Raw genomic sequence first — 18,690 nt, forward strand, 5'->3', positions numbered from 1 at the left:
CATATATTAATAATTAAAACTCTGGGATTTCCTGATAAAGACAATCTTTAGAAGGATTTCTTATACATTGCTCTTCTCTACAACCCAGAATGTTAAAAGAATGGAGTTTTAAAACATGACAAGGGACTTCCCCAGCGGTCCAGTGGTTAGGGCTCCACGCTTCCACTGCAGGGGGCACAGGTTTGATCCCTGGTCAGGGAACGAAGATCCCACAAGCCATGCAACAAGGCCAATAAAAAAATTTTTTTTAATTAAAAAAAAAAGAAAAGAAAAAATATATGCTTTATGCTTTGAGCAATTCAATGGAGAAAAGTCTTTTCAACAAATAATGCTGGATCAATTAAATATCCTTACTATACATACCACACCTCACACCATACACAAAAATAAACTTAAAATGGTTAACAGGCCTAAAAGAACCTAAGACTACAAAACTTCTAGAAAACAAGAGAAAATCTTTACAAGTTGGAGTAGTAAATGTTTTCTTAGAACATACAAAGAACACATAAACAATAAATTGATAATCTGTACTTCAGCAAAACTAAAATTTTTTCTAAAAACACCATTAAGGAAATAAAAAGGCAAGCCACAGACTGGGAGAAAATATTTACCCCACATATCTGACAAAGGACTTGTATCTGGAATAAAGAACACTTACAACTCAATAATAAGATGAACCCAATTTTTTAAATGGCAGAAGATGAACTCACAATAAAAAGGAATAAACTATATGAAGTGAGTCAGAAAGAGAAGAACAAATACCGTACGCTAACACATATATATGGAATCTAAAAAAAAATGGTCATGAAGAACCTAGGGGCAAGACGGGAATAAAGACACAGACCTACTAGAGAATGGACTTGAGGACACGAGGAGGGGGAAGGGTAAGCTGGGACAAAGTGAGAGAGTGGCATGGACATATATACACTACCAAATGTAAAACAGATAGCTAGTGGGAAGCAGCCGCATAGCACAGGGAGATCAGCTCATAGCACAGGGAGATCAGCTCCGTGCTTTGTGACCACCTAGAGGTGTGGGATAGGGAGGGTAGGAGGGAGGGAGATGCAAGAGGGAAGAGATATGGGAACATATGTATATGTATAACTGATTCACTCTGTTATAAAGCAGAAACTAACACGCCATTGTAAAGCAATTATACTCCAATTAAGATGTTAAAATTTTTTTAAATAAATAAAATGTATTAAAAAACAAACAAACAAAGGAATAAACTACCAATAACAAGCAACAACATAAACAAATCTCAAAATAACTGTGCTAAAAGGGGACAGGAAAAGAAGAACATACCATATGATTCCATTTATAGAAACGGGACAAAAGATAGGCTAATCTATAGTGGCAGAAAGCAAGCCAATGGTTTCCCAGGAGTGGTGAGAGAGGGAGGGATGAGTTGTAAATGAGTACAAAAAAGCTAATGGAGTAATGGAAATGTTCATTAGCTTGACACTGTGATAGTTCCACAAGTATATACATATATATATATATATAGCAAAACTGAACAAACTGCAGACCTTAAATATATGCAGTTTACTGAATTTCAACTGTACTACAACACAGTTGTAAAAAAAAAAAAATTACCTTGAGGAAGTTTCTAGCTTGAAAGAATACTCTATCTTCCTTTCAATAATACTATATAATGAGATTTTAAAAAATATTCATCCAAAATTGTTTCATACTTACTAAAAAATAGGTTAGTCCCTTATAAGCAACTACTTTGACCTCAGGGTAAAACTGTTCTAATCAACCCTCTACAGAAGGATCTTCTGAAGCAACAAAAATGTTCAGTTCAAAGTCTGATTAAAGGATTACATTAAACTAATATTATCAAGACAGTAACATAAAATATTTTAAGTTAATTACTATAATAATATATGAATTTCCTTATATGGCTCTAAAAATTATCCCTCTCCTCTCCACATGAACAGAGAAACAAACACACAAAAAAATATTTAATTGAACGAATGAAAAACATACACAAAACATCTTTTCCTCTCTTCCCCAAATCAGGTACAAATAAGTATTTTCCCTTTGTCCTTTAAATACTCCAGGAGTGAATACTACTAGGAAGTTGCAAAACTTAAATGTTTGAATAATAGTTTAATATAATCAAAATAATACCATAAAGGCAACCACTCATTTGGGTACCATTCCTTTTTTTCCACTTTACAAATCTAGTCACTTTAGGATGTGGTGAAAGTCTTTGCTATTATTACAGTAAGTGTAAAAAACAATACTTCCCTTTTATGCAGTTCAAACATTTTTCATGTATCCTTATCAGAAGAAGAAGACAGACAATATCCAACAGCAACCTCAATTAATCACTTGTCCATTATCAAGAGAAGGACATCAGGGTAACAGAAAACAACAGTTTTAGGATCGTGTTTTTTTTTTTTTTTTTGGCCCATGCTGTGCAGCTTGTGGGATCTTAGTTCCCCAACCAGGGATCAAACCCAGGCCCACGGCAGTGAAAGTGCCGAATCCTAACCAGTGGACCACCAAGGAATTCCCAAGGATCATGATTTTACACACATGCCTACAAGAACAGGTACACAGAACAACCTCCACTTATCATCTCAAAAGTGAAACTAAATATCAGCATATGGGTATAAAAAAGAAACCCTGGGATACCCATCAATCAAAACAATAAAGATAAGCTAAGCCATTACATTTGATAAATCTTTATCTTACAAGAGAGCTAGCTTACCTGCAAGAGTTGTTTACATTTATTATACTTTTCTGCAGCAATTTCTTTGGTCATTTCAGAGACTTGTCCCTTAGTTAGATTGTCAAAATCTATCTCAGCTATAACAAGGAAGAAAATTAAAAGATTATTAAAAATTATTTTGATCCTTGTATTATCTTCTTGGCCAGAATAACTTGAGGGTCAGTATACTGTGAAATATAATAAATGGAATACTAAAGGAGAGAAACATCTATTTTAAACCATCTATTAATACTCTAAATAGAGGACAATATAAACATTAGATGAGAATTTTTTTAATTTTAATTTTTTCATTCAATAATTTGAAAAATCATTATTTTTTAACTAGCTAAAAATAGTTCTAAAATGGCACAGAAATTGTTCTCTATATACTTAATAGATATATAGGAAAGCCATACTCTTTTGAGAATACATATTAAATCATTTTTCTAGTCCTTCGCTACTATTCAATAAGTCTTTAAGTCAATATAACACCTTTCTTGGTACTACACAGGATATATAGAAATAGAAGGCAGGATCCTGTTCTACAGCAGTTGAATCTAAATATTTAATAGTATAGGAAACTTATAATACATTTAAAAAGTCTAAAACACCAATTGCCCCAAACACTACACAATTAAATATACTTTACATGCTCTAGTATTTATTTTTGTTATTGTCAAATCTTTAACATAAGGTGAAAAAAGACATTAGGACAACTGAAAACCTAGAGTTAATTTAAATTTTCATGTTGTTCATGTATTCACTATGTCTCTCTAATCTGTTCTGTAAGTTAATAAACTAATAAAATATTTAACTTATCTACCAACAGGTACACTAATGAGGAAAGTACCCTAATGATCCAAAGCAGCCAAAACAAAACAAAAACAAAAAAAAGGCAAGAAAGAGAGAAACATGAATAGAATTAAAGGGATTTTTAAGTTTTCCCCCACAGAATGGTACAATTAAAGTGCCATAAATGGTTCAGAATTCCAGTGTTAGAATATTAATTAAAAATTCAATTCTTGGCTCTCTTCCCATAGATCAAATACTATAAGCATTTGCACTTACAAACACTAGCTCATTTGATTAACCATGTTCACGAAGATAAATACTAGTTCACACTCACATTTTGTATATTCACCACATGCATGACTTACTTTTAGACCTTTACTTTCCCTTTGCTTTTAGACCTTTACTTTCCCTTTGCCTCAATCCCTCACTTAGAAGGATTTTTTTAAAAGCTCCCTAAAATTCTGACACATGGAACAGGCAGTATAAATGAGTATAAATACTTTTCAAGGCAGGACACTTTATACAAAAAGTCTAAAAGATTTTTACCTGTAGAAGGTGGTGGCTTTACATCAAGCGTAGAGGCAGTAGTAGCTGGGTCTGTGTTTATTGAGGCATCATTCACTTTCTGCTGACTCCCAATTTTCTTTGTGAAGACACTACTGTTATTAGCCTATTCAAAATGTTAACAATCAATGGTTAAATGAGTTACACTTCCCTCCTTCAGCAACCATGCATCATATAAATAAATCCTGAAAGTCCACAAAGCTGCTGCTGTCTTAAAGCCCAACAAACACTAAAGTTACACACATCACTTTACTAACTGACCTAAATGTTACAAAACAGAACATTTCTCCAACAAATAAAAATTCCAGATTTTAAAAAAATTATCACTACAATATTAGGCCAGTAATGTGAAATGAAGCAGAGAGGAATTATATTCAAAGGGTATAACATTGTAAATTTGATTTGTAAACAAAAATATTGATAAAGGAATTATTTTACTCTGATGAATTCAATTATACTTACTGATTGGTCTGAAAGTTTGTTTATTTGTTTTTGGAGCCTCTGGCATTCCTTGAATTTTTCTTTGTAATGATCTGCTGCCATCTGAAGACGAAGTTTCAGATCTTCAACTTCTCTTCTCAGTTCGTGTTCCAGTGTATCAGTCTTTTCCTAAGAGAGAAATAAACTCTTCCTCTAAGAGAAACATAAAAATCTCATATCTCATAATGTAGTAGTAAATCCAAATTTCTTTTCGCTTTTTTCTTTCTGGCTCTTAGTTTTTATTTGTTTTGGAGTTTTGGCTACAGAGTCACATTAGGTCTCCTAACAAATCCAGCTTTATATTCCTAGGACTAAGGTTCATTAAAAAACAAACAAACAAAAACCAAACACTTGAAAAGAATATTCTATCTCCTGAGAAGCAAGCATATCCTGTTAAATAACTATAGTACCATTTTATGCAGCTAGTAAATAAATTCTAAACAAAGCAATATATACCTCATATCAGAAAGTTTAATTAACAATAATAGAGCATTTTTACTAACAATTAGGAATTTGCTTACAGAAGTTTTTCTTAAAGCCTGCATTAATTTCAACCCAAGAAGTTACAATGACTAAAACAAAATGAATGGCAATTTAAAATTGTGACCAGGAATCTGACCTCAATTATTTTAACATAACTCAATTCTCTTTCATAAGCTTATCGTGAGTTTTTGACCAAAATGGAAATTCAAAATTAACCCGCTTTACCTGGTCTTTTCTCACAGCACTTAGTTTAAGCTCTGCCACTGCATCAGCTAACTGCTTTTTCACTCTCTCATTTTCCAAGCGTGCAGTGTGCAGATCTGCCATCGTCTTATCCCGCACGTTTACAGCATCGCTAAGTTCTTTAGCCAGAAAGACAGCTTCCTGCCGAGTTGCCTGAACCTGTTCCTCTGCTTTACGAAGTTGCTCCTTGAAAAAAACTGTATCTTCCTGAAGAAAGGCAGATAAATATATTTGTAATTAAACCATTCACGTAAAAAACAGAAGCAGAAACGATATTTATTCCTATTTCAACAGATCTAAAATTTTAAATTAAATATTGCTTTTCTATTCATGACTTAGATGAAGTATGTATGTCTATAAAAAATTTAAGATGTGACTTTGTTTTAGAGACCCCCATATAACAACCCTACGCATCACTACTATCACTTTATACGTGACAAACCTGAAGTACAGAAAGTCAGGCAACATAACCAATGCTTAGCTAAATAGAGACCCGAATGGAAGCTTCTGTCCCCCAGAATCTCTCCAGCTACAACTGCTGACCCTCATTTTTTATGATAAGCAATAATTACAAAAACTTCTTTGTAACTCCAAAAATGTTGGTTAAAAAAATGTTTCCTATGAGCTAACCTATAACATATCCAATATAATATTAATATACCATTACATTAGCACCTCTTACCAAACCTAAAAGTATCTTTAAAAAGTTAAAATTGCCATGATAGGGCTTCCCTGGTGGCGCAGTGGTTAAGAATCTGCCTGCCATTGCAGGGGACACGGGTTCGAGCCCTGGTCTGGGAAGATCCCACATGCTGCGGAGCAACTAAGCCCGTGTGCCACAACTACTGAAGCCCGTGTGCCTGGAGCCCGTGCTCCACAACAAGAGAAGCCACGGCAAGGAGAAGCCCGCGCACCGCAACAAAGAGTAGCACTCGCTCGCCGCAACTAGAGAAAGCCCACGCACAGCAACAAAGACCCAACAAAGCCAAATAAATAAATTTATAAAAAATAAAATAAAAATTGCCATGATAAAATTATTTCCTTTAATATTAAACATACATTATAAGCTCAATAAATCTAGTTTATTTAACATTCGTATTTTTATCTCTGTATTAGAAATAATGTAAACTCAAAAAGTGCAACCCATTCGCGGTTTTTAAACTGTTAGCTACTTAGAAAGAAATGTAAATGATTATTTATGTAATGCTGGGGTGAAGAAAATCTTTCTAAGTATAACACTAATAGAGCTAATATATAAATGTTATAAGCTTCTATATATCAGAAGGGAAAAAAGCAAAAAAGAGAACTAGAAGAAAATTATTTGTAATATATTCAAAAAATGTATAATACTCTGATATAAATAGATTTTCTAATCAATAAGAAATGGAAAAATTTTAAACCAAAAAAGAAAAAAAAGGGTTTCCCTGGTGGCGCAGTGGTTGAGAGTCCGCCTGCCGATGCAGGGGACACAGGTTCGTGCCCCGGTCCGGGAGGATCCCACATGCCGCGGAGCAGCTGGGCCTGTGAGCCATGGCCACTGAGCCTGCGTATCCGGAGCCTGTGCTCCGCAACGGAGAGGCCACAACAGTGAGAGGCCCGCGTACCGCAAAAGAAAAGAAAAAAAAAACCCAAAAAAGGAAAAATATGGAGAAAGGCATGAACGTGAAATTTCTTTAAAATAAACGGCTATTATACATAGAAAAAATATTTAACTAAAATATTCAAATAAAGAAGGTAAAACAAATACCATTCATCCTCTTTCAAGCTAACAAAGACTGAAAAAAAGTAATGCTCTAATATTTGGATGGTTTAGGAAAACTGGCACATTTACAAACATGTGGGCTCATATAATCTATAAGTGGTAACCATTCTTATCAGATTTTTGAAACAATCATCGACACCTTTAAAAAGCACATGGCTTTTGATCTATCAATTTAATTTTCATGAGTTTCTGATTAAAGGGTATGGACATAGGTTTAGTTTTGCAGGGTTAGTTTTGCAGGGATCCAGTAAAATATTAAGATTATGAAAAATTATTAAAAATCAAATGTCTAAATGGGAATTTATTGTAAACAAACTATGATATATCCTCCACACAATGAAAGCCTATGCAACCATTACTAGCAGCAGTATATGTCATACCCTGTTGATACATTAATTTTTTTGAAAGGCAATTTGAAAATAACTGAAAATGTAAACATTCAACCTGGCAATCGCACTTTGAGGAAGTTATTCTACAGATTTATACACATGCCTAGATATCTGTACAAGAATGTTTACTGCCATCATGCTTATAATACCTAAGGGTTGTACACTAAAACTAAAAACAATTGCATACTACACAGCTGTTAAATAAAGGAGAGATACTACAAAGCTGGGGGTTTTTTTGGCCTCGCGGCTTGCAGGATCTTAGTTCCAGGGATCGAACCCAGGCCCCCAGCAGTGGAAGCGTGGAGTCTTAACTACTGCATCACCAGGGAATTCCCTACAAAGCTGTTCTAATGAATGAGGAAGATCTGTGTGTGAACTCATACTGCAAGATGTCTAGACATTCCATAAATTTTTTAAAGGTTTTTGTAACACTATATTCTCATTTTTGTTAAAATATAAATATTGTATGTACATTCACAGATTTCTAGTAAAATTACTATAATAATATATCTGGGAAATGATATTGGTTACTTTTACCTTGTACCCTCACATACTACTCAAATTTTTTTATAACCATGATTTTTGTATTGCTTTTATAATTTTTTAAAAAGTTTTAACAACCAGGCATCAATTTCTCCAGGTACTTCTATACCTATGCTTTCCTCACAGAAGTCTTGCTTAAGTAGCATCTTATTAAATAACAAATAAACAGTCAAACATGCTTTTCACCTTCCTGTCTGCATCTGCTATATTCAATACCCTGAAAAGTAACTTGGGTCTTAATCATTAATTCTAAATATCATGCACATCTGATGTTTTAAGTGTTACATTAACTATATCTGAGTGTATTTATTAGCAAACTACTAAAAACCACATAATACTCCATCCATAAAAGTTAATGAATAAATCAAGGTAAATCTAAACAATGTAGTATTACACAGCCATGTTTTAAAAAATTAGGAAGATCTCTATGAACTGCTAGGGAATGATTTCCAGTCTATACTGTTCACTGAAAAAAAAGCAAAGTGAAAAGGAGTATAAATAGCATGGCACTTTTAAGAAAGAAGGGGATAGAGAAGGGTGTGTGCATGCACACACATACACCAAGCTTATTTTTGCAAAAACAAACATAAGAAAAAACTGGAAACTAGTGAAAATGTTTACCTATGGGTACAGGTAAGAAAGGAGTTTTTTAGGGAAGAGTAAATTTTTTTGTTTCATTTTGACTGTGAATGATACAACTATTTTACATATTCAAAAAATAAAATTAAAGAAAAAGGTTAGGAGAAAACAAAAAAACTGAACTGTATTACAAATTCATAACATAAATATGTTAAAAAAATTAATTCAAGTAACCTTTGAACATGGTACTCTGTACATCCTTAGTGAAATACTCTAAGATAAAAGAGCTGGAAAAGATCTTAATTTTATTCAGTAGACATACTGTTAGAAGTGGCATTGATATAATAATTCTGAAACTACTGGTATGTACAGCTGGTTAGAAAACATGAATAGATACGTTTTGTAAACAAGGGTTCTCACACTGGGAGAAGAGATACATAAATATGTAATGGAGGAAGATAAGGAAGAACGCTAGGAGATACTGAATTTGAACTGGAGATATCAATATAAATTTAAGACTTAAAGTGTCTGTCTATTGAAAGTGCAAAGTAGCAAAAGGATCCAGTGGCTTGGCTTCAAAATACCCTTCACTAATGAAAAAAATCAGGCTCTTTGGAGAAATGGGTAATAGCAGATCTGGAGCCGAAACTAAAACTGTAATACACAGTTCTACCACAAAACAAGGAAGCATTCAAAGCATTAGGGGGACATATCAGAAAGACACAAGAGCAGGTTTGAGAAGGTTCCCCCCTAGCTAAATATAGGACAATTTGAGTATGAAAAAGAATAATGATGATGTATAACAGGGGTACCCAACTTCCGGCCACAGACCATTAGCAGTCCAAGGCCTGTTAGGAACCGGGCCACACAGCAGGAGGTGAGCGGCAGGCAAGCAAGCGAAGCTTCATCTGTATTTACAGCCGCTCCCCAGCACTCACATTACCACCTGAGCTCTGCCTCCTGTCAGATCAGCATAGGCATTAGATTCTCATAGGAGCACGAACCTACTGTGAACTGCGCATGCGAGGGATCTAGGTTGCATGCTCCTTATGAGCATCTAATGCCTGGTGATCTGAGGTGGAGCTGAGGCGCTGACGGTAGCTCTGGGGAGCAGCTGCAAATACAGATTATCATTAGCAGAGAGGCTTGACTGCACAGACACCACAGTAAATCAACTGCTTGCAGACTCATATCAAAACCCTATCAATGAGTGGCAAGTGACAATGAAGCTGCATCTTACAGAGTAGACTGGACATAAGCAACACACTTCAGGTGTCACTGTCTCCCGTCACCCCCAGATGGGAGCATCTAGTTGCAGGAAAACAAGCTCAGGGCTTCCACTGATTCTGCATTATGATGAGTTGTATAATTATTTCATTATATATTACAGTGTAATAATAATAGAAATAAAGTGCACAATAAATGTAATGTGCTTGAATCAGCCCAAACCATCCCACCCCCACCTCCACCCCCGAGAAAAAAACTGTCTTCCACGAAACCGGTCCCTGGTGCCAAAAAGGTTGGGGACCGGTGATGTATAATATACTGAACAAAAAAGAATCAGTCTATAGTGATATAAAAAAAGGGGAGAGGGCAACAGGGAACCACCTCATTATAATAAAAGAATACCTACTAATAAACATAAAAGGAATGACAGAATTTTTAAAATCACCGTTTTGTAATCATTAATTCAATAACTGATGCAGGAAAGGATCATGAAGGGATAAAAAACACTGGGTCAAAGAGTATTGGGGAGTAGGATGTTCACATGATCTCAAAGTATTACCCCACAGATTACTCAATAATCACAAAGAGAGAAAGGCACCAATATATGGAGAGACAACCAGACATAACTTTAAACACAAGATTAAACCTAATATCAGCAAGAATGGAATTGATATTACATGACTTTTGATGTGATTGCACCAGAATATACAAAACATCATCTACGCCTTTTCTTGCCAAAAATCTTCGACCTGAATCTAGTCATGAAACAACAGACAAATCTAGATTATGGAATATCCTCTCAGACAAGCCTGAATTCTTAAAAGATATCAATGTTATAAAAGACAAACAGTATAGGGACACTGTTCTAGATTAAAGCAGACCAAGAACACAATAATAATCATTAATCTGTGATCTCTGACTACCAGGGATCAAGCAATTTTAAAGGTTATGCAAAAATACACGTGGGACAATTTGAATGTGGACTAAAACTATATACGAACATGAATATTATATCAATATAAAATTCCTTAGATGTCATAATGGTATTATGGTTATACAGAAGAATGTACTTGTTAATAAGAGAAACATGCTAAAGTATTTAGGGTGAAATGTCATAATGCCTGCAACTGACTTTCAAATGGCTGGGGTGAGGAGGAGAAGGCATATAAATGGGGGAGATAAAGATAGCAAAATATTTAAGGATATATATGTATTCATTTTTCTGTTCTTTCAACTCTTCTATAAGTTTGAACTTTTTCCAAAAAAGCTGGGGGAGGAAAGATTAAAAATAAAAACGACCATACTGTATACGTTTAATAGAGATAATATTTTACAATCTTCAAATACATATTGCAAACGTACTTACCTTAGTTGAGGTTGTAAGCAAGAAAGCCCTCTGTAGATTCTCCTTTTCAGTCAAACAGAACTTCAGTCTGCTAATCTCTTCTTTGAAATGAGTAATCATGTTTTCTTTGTTCCCATCTAAATTCTTTAAAGTCTGGACCTCTGACACAAGCTTGGTATTTTCTATTTCTGTATTCTTCAAATGTACCTGAAACAGTGCTTGAAAATGTCAAGAATATTCTTTCTAACTCTATAACCTAAGTTACTCAAAGTTTAAAATATTACTATTTATCTCTAACCCAAATATGATCCAAGAGAAGGGAAGATTCACTAGATGAGAAGTCAGGAGACCCAAATTCTGCCAAATGACTAGCCAAGTACGTGGGCGCAGAACACAGCTTTTCTGAATTGGGTGTTGTTGCTGTTTTAGTTTTCCAAAGAGATTAATTCTAAGGTCTAACACTACCTGATCTCTAAAGTCTTTTCCTTTGATGATTTTAAGTTAGTTCTCTTTAAAATTACAAATGAATTTGGTTGTTCTTTTGGGGAAACATTACGTTACAGGCATATTCATATATAAAGACCAGATTCTGGAAAACTAAAGGAATACATTCAAGAACATCTTAAGCAATTCAATTTTTTACTTATGAAAAAATACTATGTCATTTACTTCCTGTGTGCCTAAAAATATATTTGTTGATTAATTAACCCAACTATATTGATTCTTCCAGGGACTTTGGCTGCTGTTGTTCATAGCATATACACAAATCAAATTCCATAACTGAAATTATAAAGAGTACAAGTATCTGGTTTCCACTATAAAGAGTACCTTGCTTTGGTTAAGAGCATCAAAGAGAAATGAATTAACATACTTCTTGCACTTTACTCTTAATGTATGCAATGCTGAAGACTAATTCCTGTTCACAATGAAAGAATATAACTCCAGATAATCTAAAGGTATCAGCAGCCAAGACCTTTGCAGCATCAATTTAAAAACACTACCCAATTTTCATAATCATCAGCTCATGAAAGCACTTTTTACCAATCCCTCTAAATTCTGTTAGGCCAGGGATGGGTCACATGATCCAACAGGGGTTAGAGGAGAGAGGCAAAGGAAACTATTTGGTTACTCATGAGAACAATTTGAAAGGGAAAGTATGTTTCTGAGATTAACAGTATAGTAGGTCTTACCACACTCGGTAAATGGAATCTCCTTGCCAAAAAAACACAAAACAAAAATCCCTAGGGAAGTTTTACTTCCAATTTTCGGCATACATGCATATAAATGAAATACTGTTCAGGACACTGGGAGGTTGGGAGAGAGTGTATTCAAATGGAAATTTCAGAGTCACTTTGATCCCAACTGCTAATTCTTACAGAAAACAGGAGATATTAGCACACTGTAAAAGAATAAACCCCCAAGACACTCGTTCTTTCCCTTCCTCCCTCCCAAGTCTTAGGCACAGGACTCGTCATTCAGGTGTACAACAGAGACACACAAAATCTTTGCAGAAAGAAAGAAAAAAGGAATATAAGGAATAAATAATTTAGAGCAGTAAAAGAAAAATAAATTCTGGATTTACCCTAAAATGTACTTGTCAACCCTTTACAAAACATTGGAAGTACTGTTTCTCAGGATAGAAGAGAGAAAAGAAAGGCAGGATGGAAAGGTGACAGCTTCAGGGAAAAGTTTTCCTCTTTCCAAAATAAGTCATTCTAATTATCATTACACCTCTCAAGCATTAAACCAGGTAAGAAAAGTAAGTAAACGAGGTCCTGGTTTACTTAGGACCTTCCTAAACCCTTCCCAATACTAACTAGTATACCTTCAGAATTCATTTTATTTAATTTATTATTGAAGTAAAATGATTGAAAACATAGACATGCTATTTACCCAATTATCTCCCACTGTTCTAACAGAGAAACAACATGGAAAGTACTTAATTATCCAGAGAAATAATGCCCAGGTCTTTTCCTGGCACAAAACTGAAACATTATCACTGAAATTCATAGTAACATTAAATAAAAAATTATTACAGATGCAAAATCTTCATTTAGTTAAAAAATCCTTTATAACTTTAAAAAACTGCATTTGAAAGTAGTTTGCAAAAAAAGCAAAAAAAACAAAGACACTGTATCCAACTGTTCAAAAACCAAACATTATACCTGGGCACTTTTCCTTAAAGTCAAATCATAAAATCATCCACCAGTGAGTCTTCACTATTTTCCTTCCTATTCTGGGGGAGACACACACACACACACTCTCACACTCCGGGGATGGTACACACACACACACACACACACACACACACACACACACACTCTCACGCTCCGGGGATGGTACACACACACACACACACACACTCACGCTCCGGGGATGGTATACACACACACACACACACACACACACACTCTCACGCCCCGGGGATGGTACACACACACACACACACACACTCACGCTCAGGGGATGGCACACACACACACACACACTCTCACGCTCCGGGGATGGTACACACACACACACACACACACATACACACACTCACGCTCCGGAGATGGTACAGACACACACACACACTCACTCACTCGCTCACGCTCCAGGGATGGCTGTTCCAAGAAACAGAATGGGTATAACCCATGACATGCAAAATGTTCCTATCTATGCTCTGCAATGAGGTGCACAGTGGACTCAAATTTTTTATTTTAAAGGCAAAAAATTTTAAAGACTAAAAAAAAATTAACCACCCCCCCAAAATAAGAAGGAAATTATTGTAGCTTTGTGGTATAGTTTGAAATAAGGGAACATGACACCTCCAGCTTTGTTCTTCTCAGGATTGTTTTGGCTATTCAGGGTCTGTTGTGTTTCCATATAGATTTTAGAATTATTTGTTCTAGTTCTGTGAAAAACACCATAGATATTTTAATAGGAATGCACTGAATCTGTAGATTGCCTTGGGTAGTATGGTCATTTTAACAATGTATATTCTTCCAGTCCATAAGCACAGCATATCTTTCCATTTGTTTGTGTCATCTTCAATTTCTTTCATCAATGTCTCATAGTTTTCCCAGTAAAGAGCTTGTAACTCCTTAGATTTTTTCCTGTTTTATTCTTTTTGATTGTAAATGGGATTGTTTTCTTAATTTCTCTTTCCAAGAGTTTGTTGTTAGTATATAGAAATGCAACATATTTCCATATATTAATTTTGTACCTTTCAACTTAACCAAACTCATTGAGGAATAGTAGTTTTTTGGTGGCATCTTTAGGATTTTCTGTATATAGTATCATGTCATCTGCAAACAGCGACAGTTTTACTACTTCCTTTCCAATTTGGATTCCTTTTCTTTTTCTTGTGTGACTGCTGTGGCTAGGACTTCCAAAACTATGTGGAATAAACATAGTCAGAGTGAGCATCCTTGGCTTGTTCCTGATCTTAAAGGAAGTGCTTTCAAGCTTTTCACCACTGAGTACGTTACAATGTTAGCTGTAGGCTTGTCATATATGGCTTTTATTATGTTGAGGTATGTTCCCTCTATACCCACTTGAGGTTTTACCACAAATGAATGCTGAATTTTGTCAAAAGCTTTTTCTGCATCTACTGAGATGATCATACGATCTTTATCCTTCAATTTTTTAATGCAGTATATCACATTAACTATACTTTGTATACTACAAAGCTACAGTAATCAAAACAGTATGGTACTGCACAAAAAACAGACACCTAGGACTTGCCTGGTGGTCCAGTAGTTAAGACTCCAGCTTCCACTGCAGGGAGCATGGGTTCGATCCCTGGTCAGGGAAATAAGATCCCACATGCCTCGAGGCACACCGCACCCCCCCCCAAAAAACAACTTTGGGACTTCCCTGGTGGCGCAGTGGTTAATAATCTGCCTGCCAATGCAGGGGACACGGGTCCGATCACTGGTCCGGGAAGATCCCACATGCTGCAGAGCAACTGAGCCCCTGCACCACAACTACTGAGAGCCCGCGCACCTAGAGCCTGTGCTCTGCAACAAGAGAAGCCACTGCAATGAGAAGCCCGCGCACTGCAACTAAGAGTAGCCCTCCCTTGCCGCAACTAGAGAAAGCCCGCGCACAGCAACGAAGACCCAATGCAGCCAAAAATTAAAAAAAAAAGAGAGACACATAGATCAGTGGAACAGAACAGAAAGCCCAGAAATGAACTCACACTTATATAAGCAATTTATCTATGACAAAGGAGGCAAGAATATTACAACAGGGAAAAGACAACCTCTTCAATAAATGGTATTGGGAAAACTGGACAGCTACATGCAGAATCATCAAACTGAACTACTTTCTCACACCATATATAAACTCAAAATGGATTAAAGACTTAAATGTAAAACCTGAAACCATAAAACTTCTAGAAGAAAACATAGGCAGTATGCTTTTTGACATCAGTCTTAGCATATTTTTTTGGATGTGTCTCCTCAGGCAAGGGAATCAAAAGCAAAAATAAAACAAATGGGACTATGTCAATCTAAAAAGCTTTTACCCAGCAAAGGAAACTGTCAACAAAATGAAAAGGCCACCTACTGAATGGGAGAAGATATTTGCAAGTGATATATCCAACCAACATTGAGTTAATATCTAAAATCTACAAAGAACTCATACGACTCAACATCAAAAACACAAGCCCAATTAAAAAATGGGCAGAGAACCTGAATAGACATTTCTCCAAAGAAGATATACAGATGACCAACAGGCAAATGAAAAGGTGTTCAACATCACTAATCATCAGGAAAAGAGAAATCAAATACCACCTCAATGAGATTATCACCTCACACCTGTCAGAATGGCTACTATCAAAAAGACAACAAATAACAAGTGTTGGCAAGAATGTGGAGAAAAGGGAACCCCCCTGCACTGTTAGTGGTAATGTAAATTGGTGCAGTCACTATGGAAAACAGTATGGAGGTTCCTCAAAAATTTAAAAATAGGGACTTCCCTGGTGGTCCAGTAGTTAAGACTCTGTGCTCCCAATGCAGGGGGCACAGGGTTGATCCCTGGTTGGGGAACTAAGATGCCACACAGTGTGACCTTAAAAAAAAAAGTTAAAAATAGAACCGTATGATCCAGCAATTCCACTCCTGGGTATTTCTCTGAAGAAAACAAAACACTAATTTGAGAAGCTATAAGCACCCCTATGTTGCAGCATTACCTACAATAGCCAAGATATGGAAGCAACCTAAGTGCCTATCATTTTTTTTTTTAAATTAGAGTATAGTTGCTTTACACTGTTGTGTTAGTTTATATTGTACAGCAAAGTGAATCAGCTATACGTATACATTTATCCCCTCTTTTTTTGATTTCCTTTCTCATTTAGGTCACCACAGAGCATTGAGTTCCCTGTGCTATACAGTACATTCTCATTAGTTATCTATTTTATACATAGTGTCAATAGTGTATATATGTCAATCCTAATCTCCCAATTCATCCCGCCTCATGCCCATCAATAGATGAATGGATAAAGAAGACGTGGTGTGTACATACATACACATAAACACACACACACACACACACACACACAGAGGACTATTACTCAGCCATAAAAAAAGAAAAACCTTGCCATCTGCAACAACATGGACAGATCTAGACAGTATTATGCTAAGTGAAATAAGTCAAAGATAAATATCATATTATTTCACTTACATGTGGAATCTAAAAAACAAAACAAATGAACAAACATAAAAAAGAAACAGAGTCATAGATGAAGAGACCAAACAAGTGGTTGCTGGACTACAGGGGATAGGATGAGAGAAACAGGTGAGGAAGATTAAGAGGTACAAATTTCCAGTTACAAAATAAAATCGGTCACAGGTATGAAGTGTACAGCATGGGGAATATAGCCAATAATTATGTAATACCTTTGTATAGTGACAGGTGGTAACTAGACTTATTGTGGTGATCATTTTGAAATGTACAGGAATATCAAATCACTATGCTGTGCACCAGAAACTAGGTCAATTAAACTTCACAAACAAACTCGTGAAAAAAGAGATCAGATTTGTGGTTACCTGAGGCAGAGGGTGGGGGGAAGGGGGGAATTATGAAAGTAATCAAAAGGTACAAACCTCCAGTTATAAGATAAGTAAGTACTAGGGATGTAATGTACCACATGATAGCTAAAATTAACACTGCTGTATGTTATATATTGATATCAAAGTTATTAAGAGAGTAAATCCTTAGAGTTCTCATTACAAGGAAAAAAATCTTTTATTTTATACCTATATGAGATGATGAATGTTCACTAAACTTATTGTGGTAATTATTCCATGATGTATACAAGTATACAAGTCAAATCATTATGCTGTATACTATAAACTTATACAGTGCTATATGTCAATTATATCTCAATAAAAATGGAAGAAAAAAGAGGTGATCCTCAGAACAGATTTGAAATTTCATACTTGGGTACCCAATGTTGGTATCTAGCTTATCAATGTATATAAATAAATGAATAGTTTTTTTTTAAAGAGAAGGAGGAAGAAACCCACTGGTAACATAATAAATCATATTTTAGTTTCTTAGTACAAATTGAGACTCTCAAATACTGAATATATGCAGAGTTTTATGTTTTATCTTTAATATATACCATAATATCAATATATAAATGAGTACTGTCCTTTTCTAATCTAATAAAGAGATTGAATCTATCCAAATAATACTGACTTAGCTCAGACTGTTCTTGAAATTCCTCATCTGGAACTTCCTTCAGGAACTGCTTATGAGCCACTTAAAATAAGTAACTCCCAATACGCATCCACGACATTACTGACAACTAAAGCTCACTACCCTACTGCAGAGTCACTTAAAAAGGAAACGAGGAAAAAACTTCAAAGGGTAAAGATTTGTCAACAGGATCTTTTTTAAAATGACAGTCTCTGAAGATTATTATTATTATTCCAAAAGGCAAACTCCAAAACATGATCATCACTGAAGTAAATTAATGCTCTCCTTAAGGTTTATATATTCTTAAAAGGGGAAAATAATTAGTTGCACAAATTCTGATAAACAGGTATCTTGTTACCATTACAACTCTTTGACTTATTATACATTACCTGCTAAGTATCTAAAACACCAGCAATTTAATTCCCTGAAAACTAATTAGGGACTATACACAATGAGGCAGCTTTAAAATATACTCCCAAAACCTTTGATTCTCCTCTCTTAAAGAAGTGGAGCCTAATTTCCTTCTCCTGAGTATCAGCTGGAGTGACTTGCTTCTAATTAATAAAATAAAGAAGCATCAGTGTACAACTTGGAGACCAGGTCATAAAATGCACTGACTTCCTCCTTGCTCTCTCTTGTATAGCTCACTCTGAGGGAAGCTGGCTGCCATACTGTGAGAACATTCAAGCAGCCACTGAAGAGGCAACATTCCAAGAAACTGAAGGGCCTCCTGCCAAAAGTCATGTGAGTGAGCCACTTTGACAGCAGATTTTCCAGTTCTAATTGAGCCTTTGGCTGACTGCAGCCCTTGCCAAACATCCTGACTGCAACTACACAAGAGACCCTGAGCAAGAACCACTCAGCTAAGCTG

At 35.5% G+C, this 18,690-nt stretch overlaps 1 protein-coding gene across 2 annotated transcripts in view; it reads right to left on the bottom strand.

Moving 5' to 3' along the window:
• The window catches only part of TAX1BP1 (Tax1 binding protein 1), an 88,179-nt gene that overhangs the window by 27,114 nt on the left and 42,375 nt on the right, over nt 1-18,690 (bottom strand). For both annotated transcript variants that reach the window (XM_030857413.2, XM_030857416.2), the window contains exons 8-12: nt 11,151-11,336; nt 5,267-5,491; nt 4,541-4,687; nt 4,061-4,184; nt 2,723-2,820 (exon numbers count right to left, since the gene is read on the bottom strand). In XM_030857413.2, coding sequence (XP_030713273.1) covers nt 2,723-2,820; nt 4,061-4,184; nt 4,541-4,687; nt 5,267-5,491; nt 11,151-11,336 — 780 coding nt within the window. The remainder of the gene's footprint in view (nt 1-2,722; nt 2,821-4,060; nt 4,185-4,540; nt 4,688-5,266; nt 5,492-11,150; nt 11,337-18,690) is intronic.

The sequence above is a fragment of the Globicephala melas genome, chromosome 9 (genome assembly GCF_963455315.2).
Source record: "Globicephala melas chromosome 9, mGloMel1.2, whole genome shotgun sequence".
NCBI lineage: Eukaryota > Metazoa > Chordata > Mammalia > Artiodactyla > Delphinidae > Globicephala > Globicephala melas.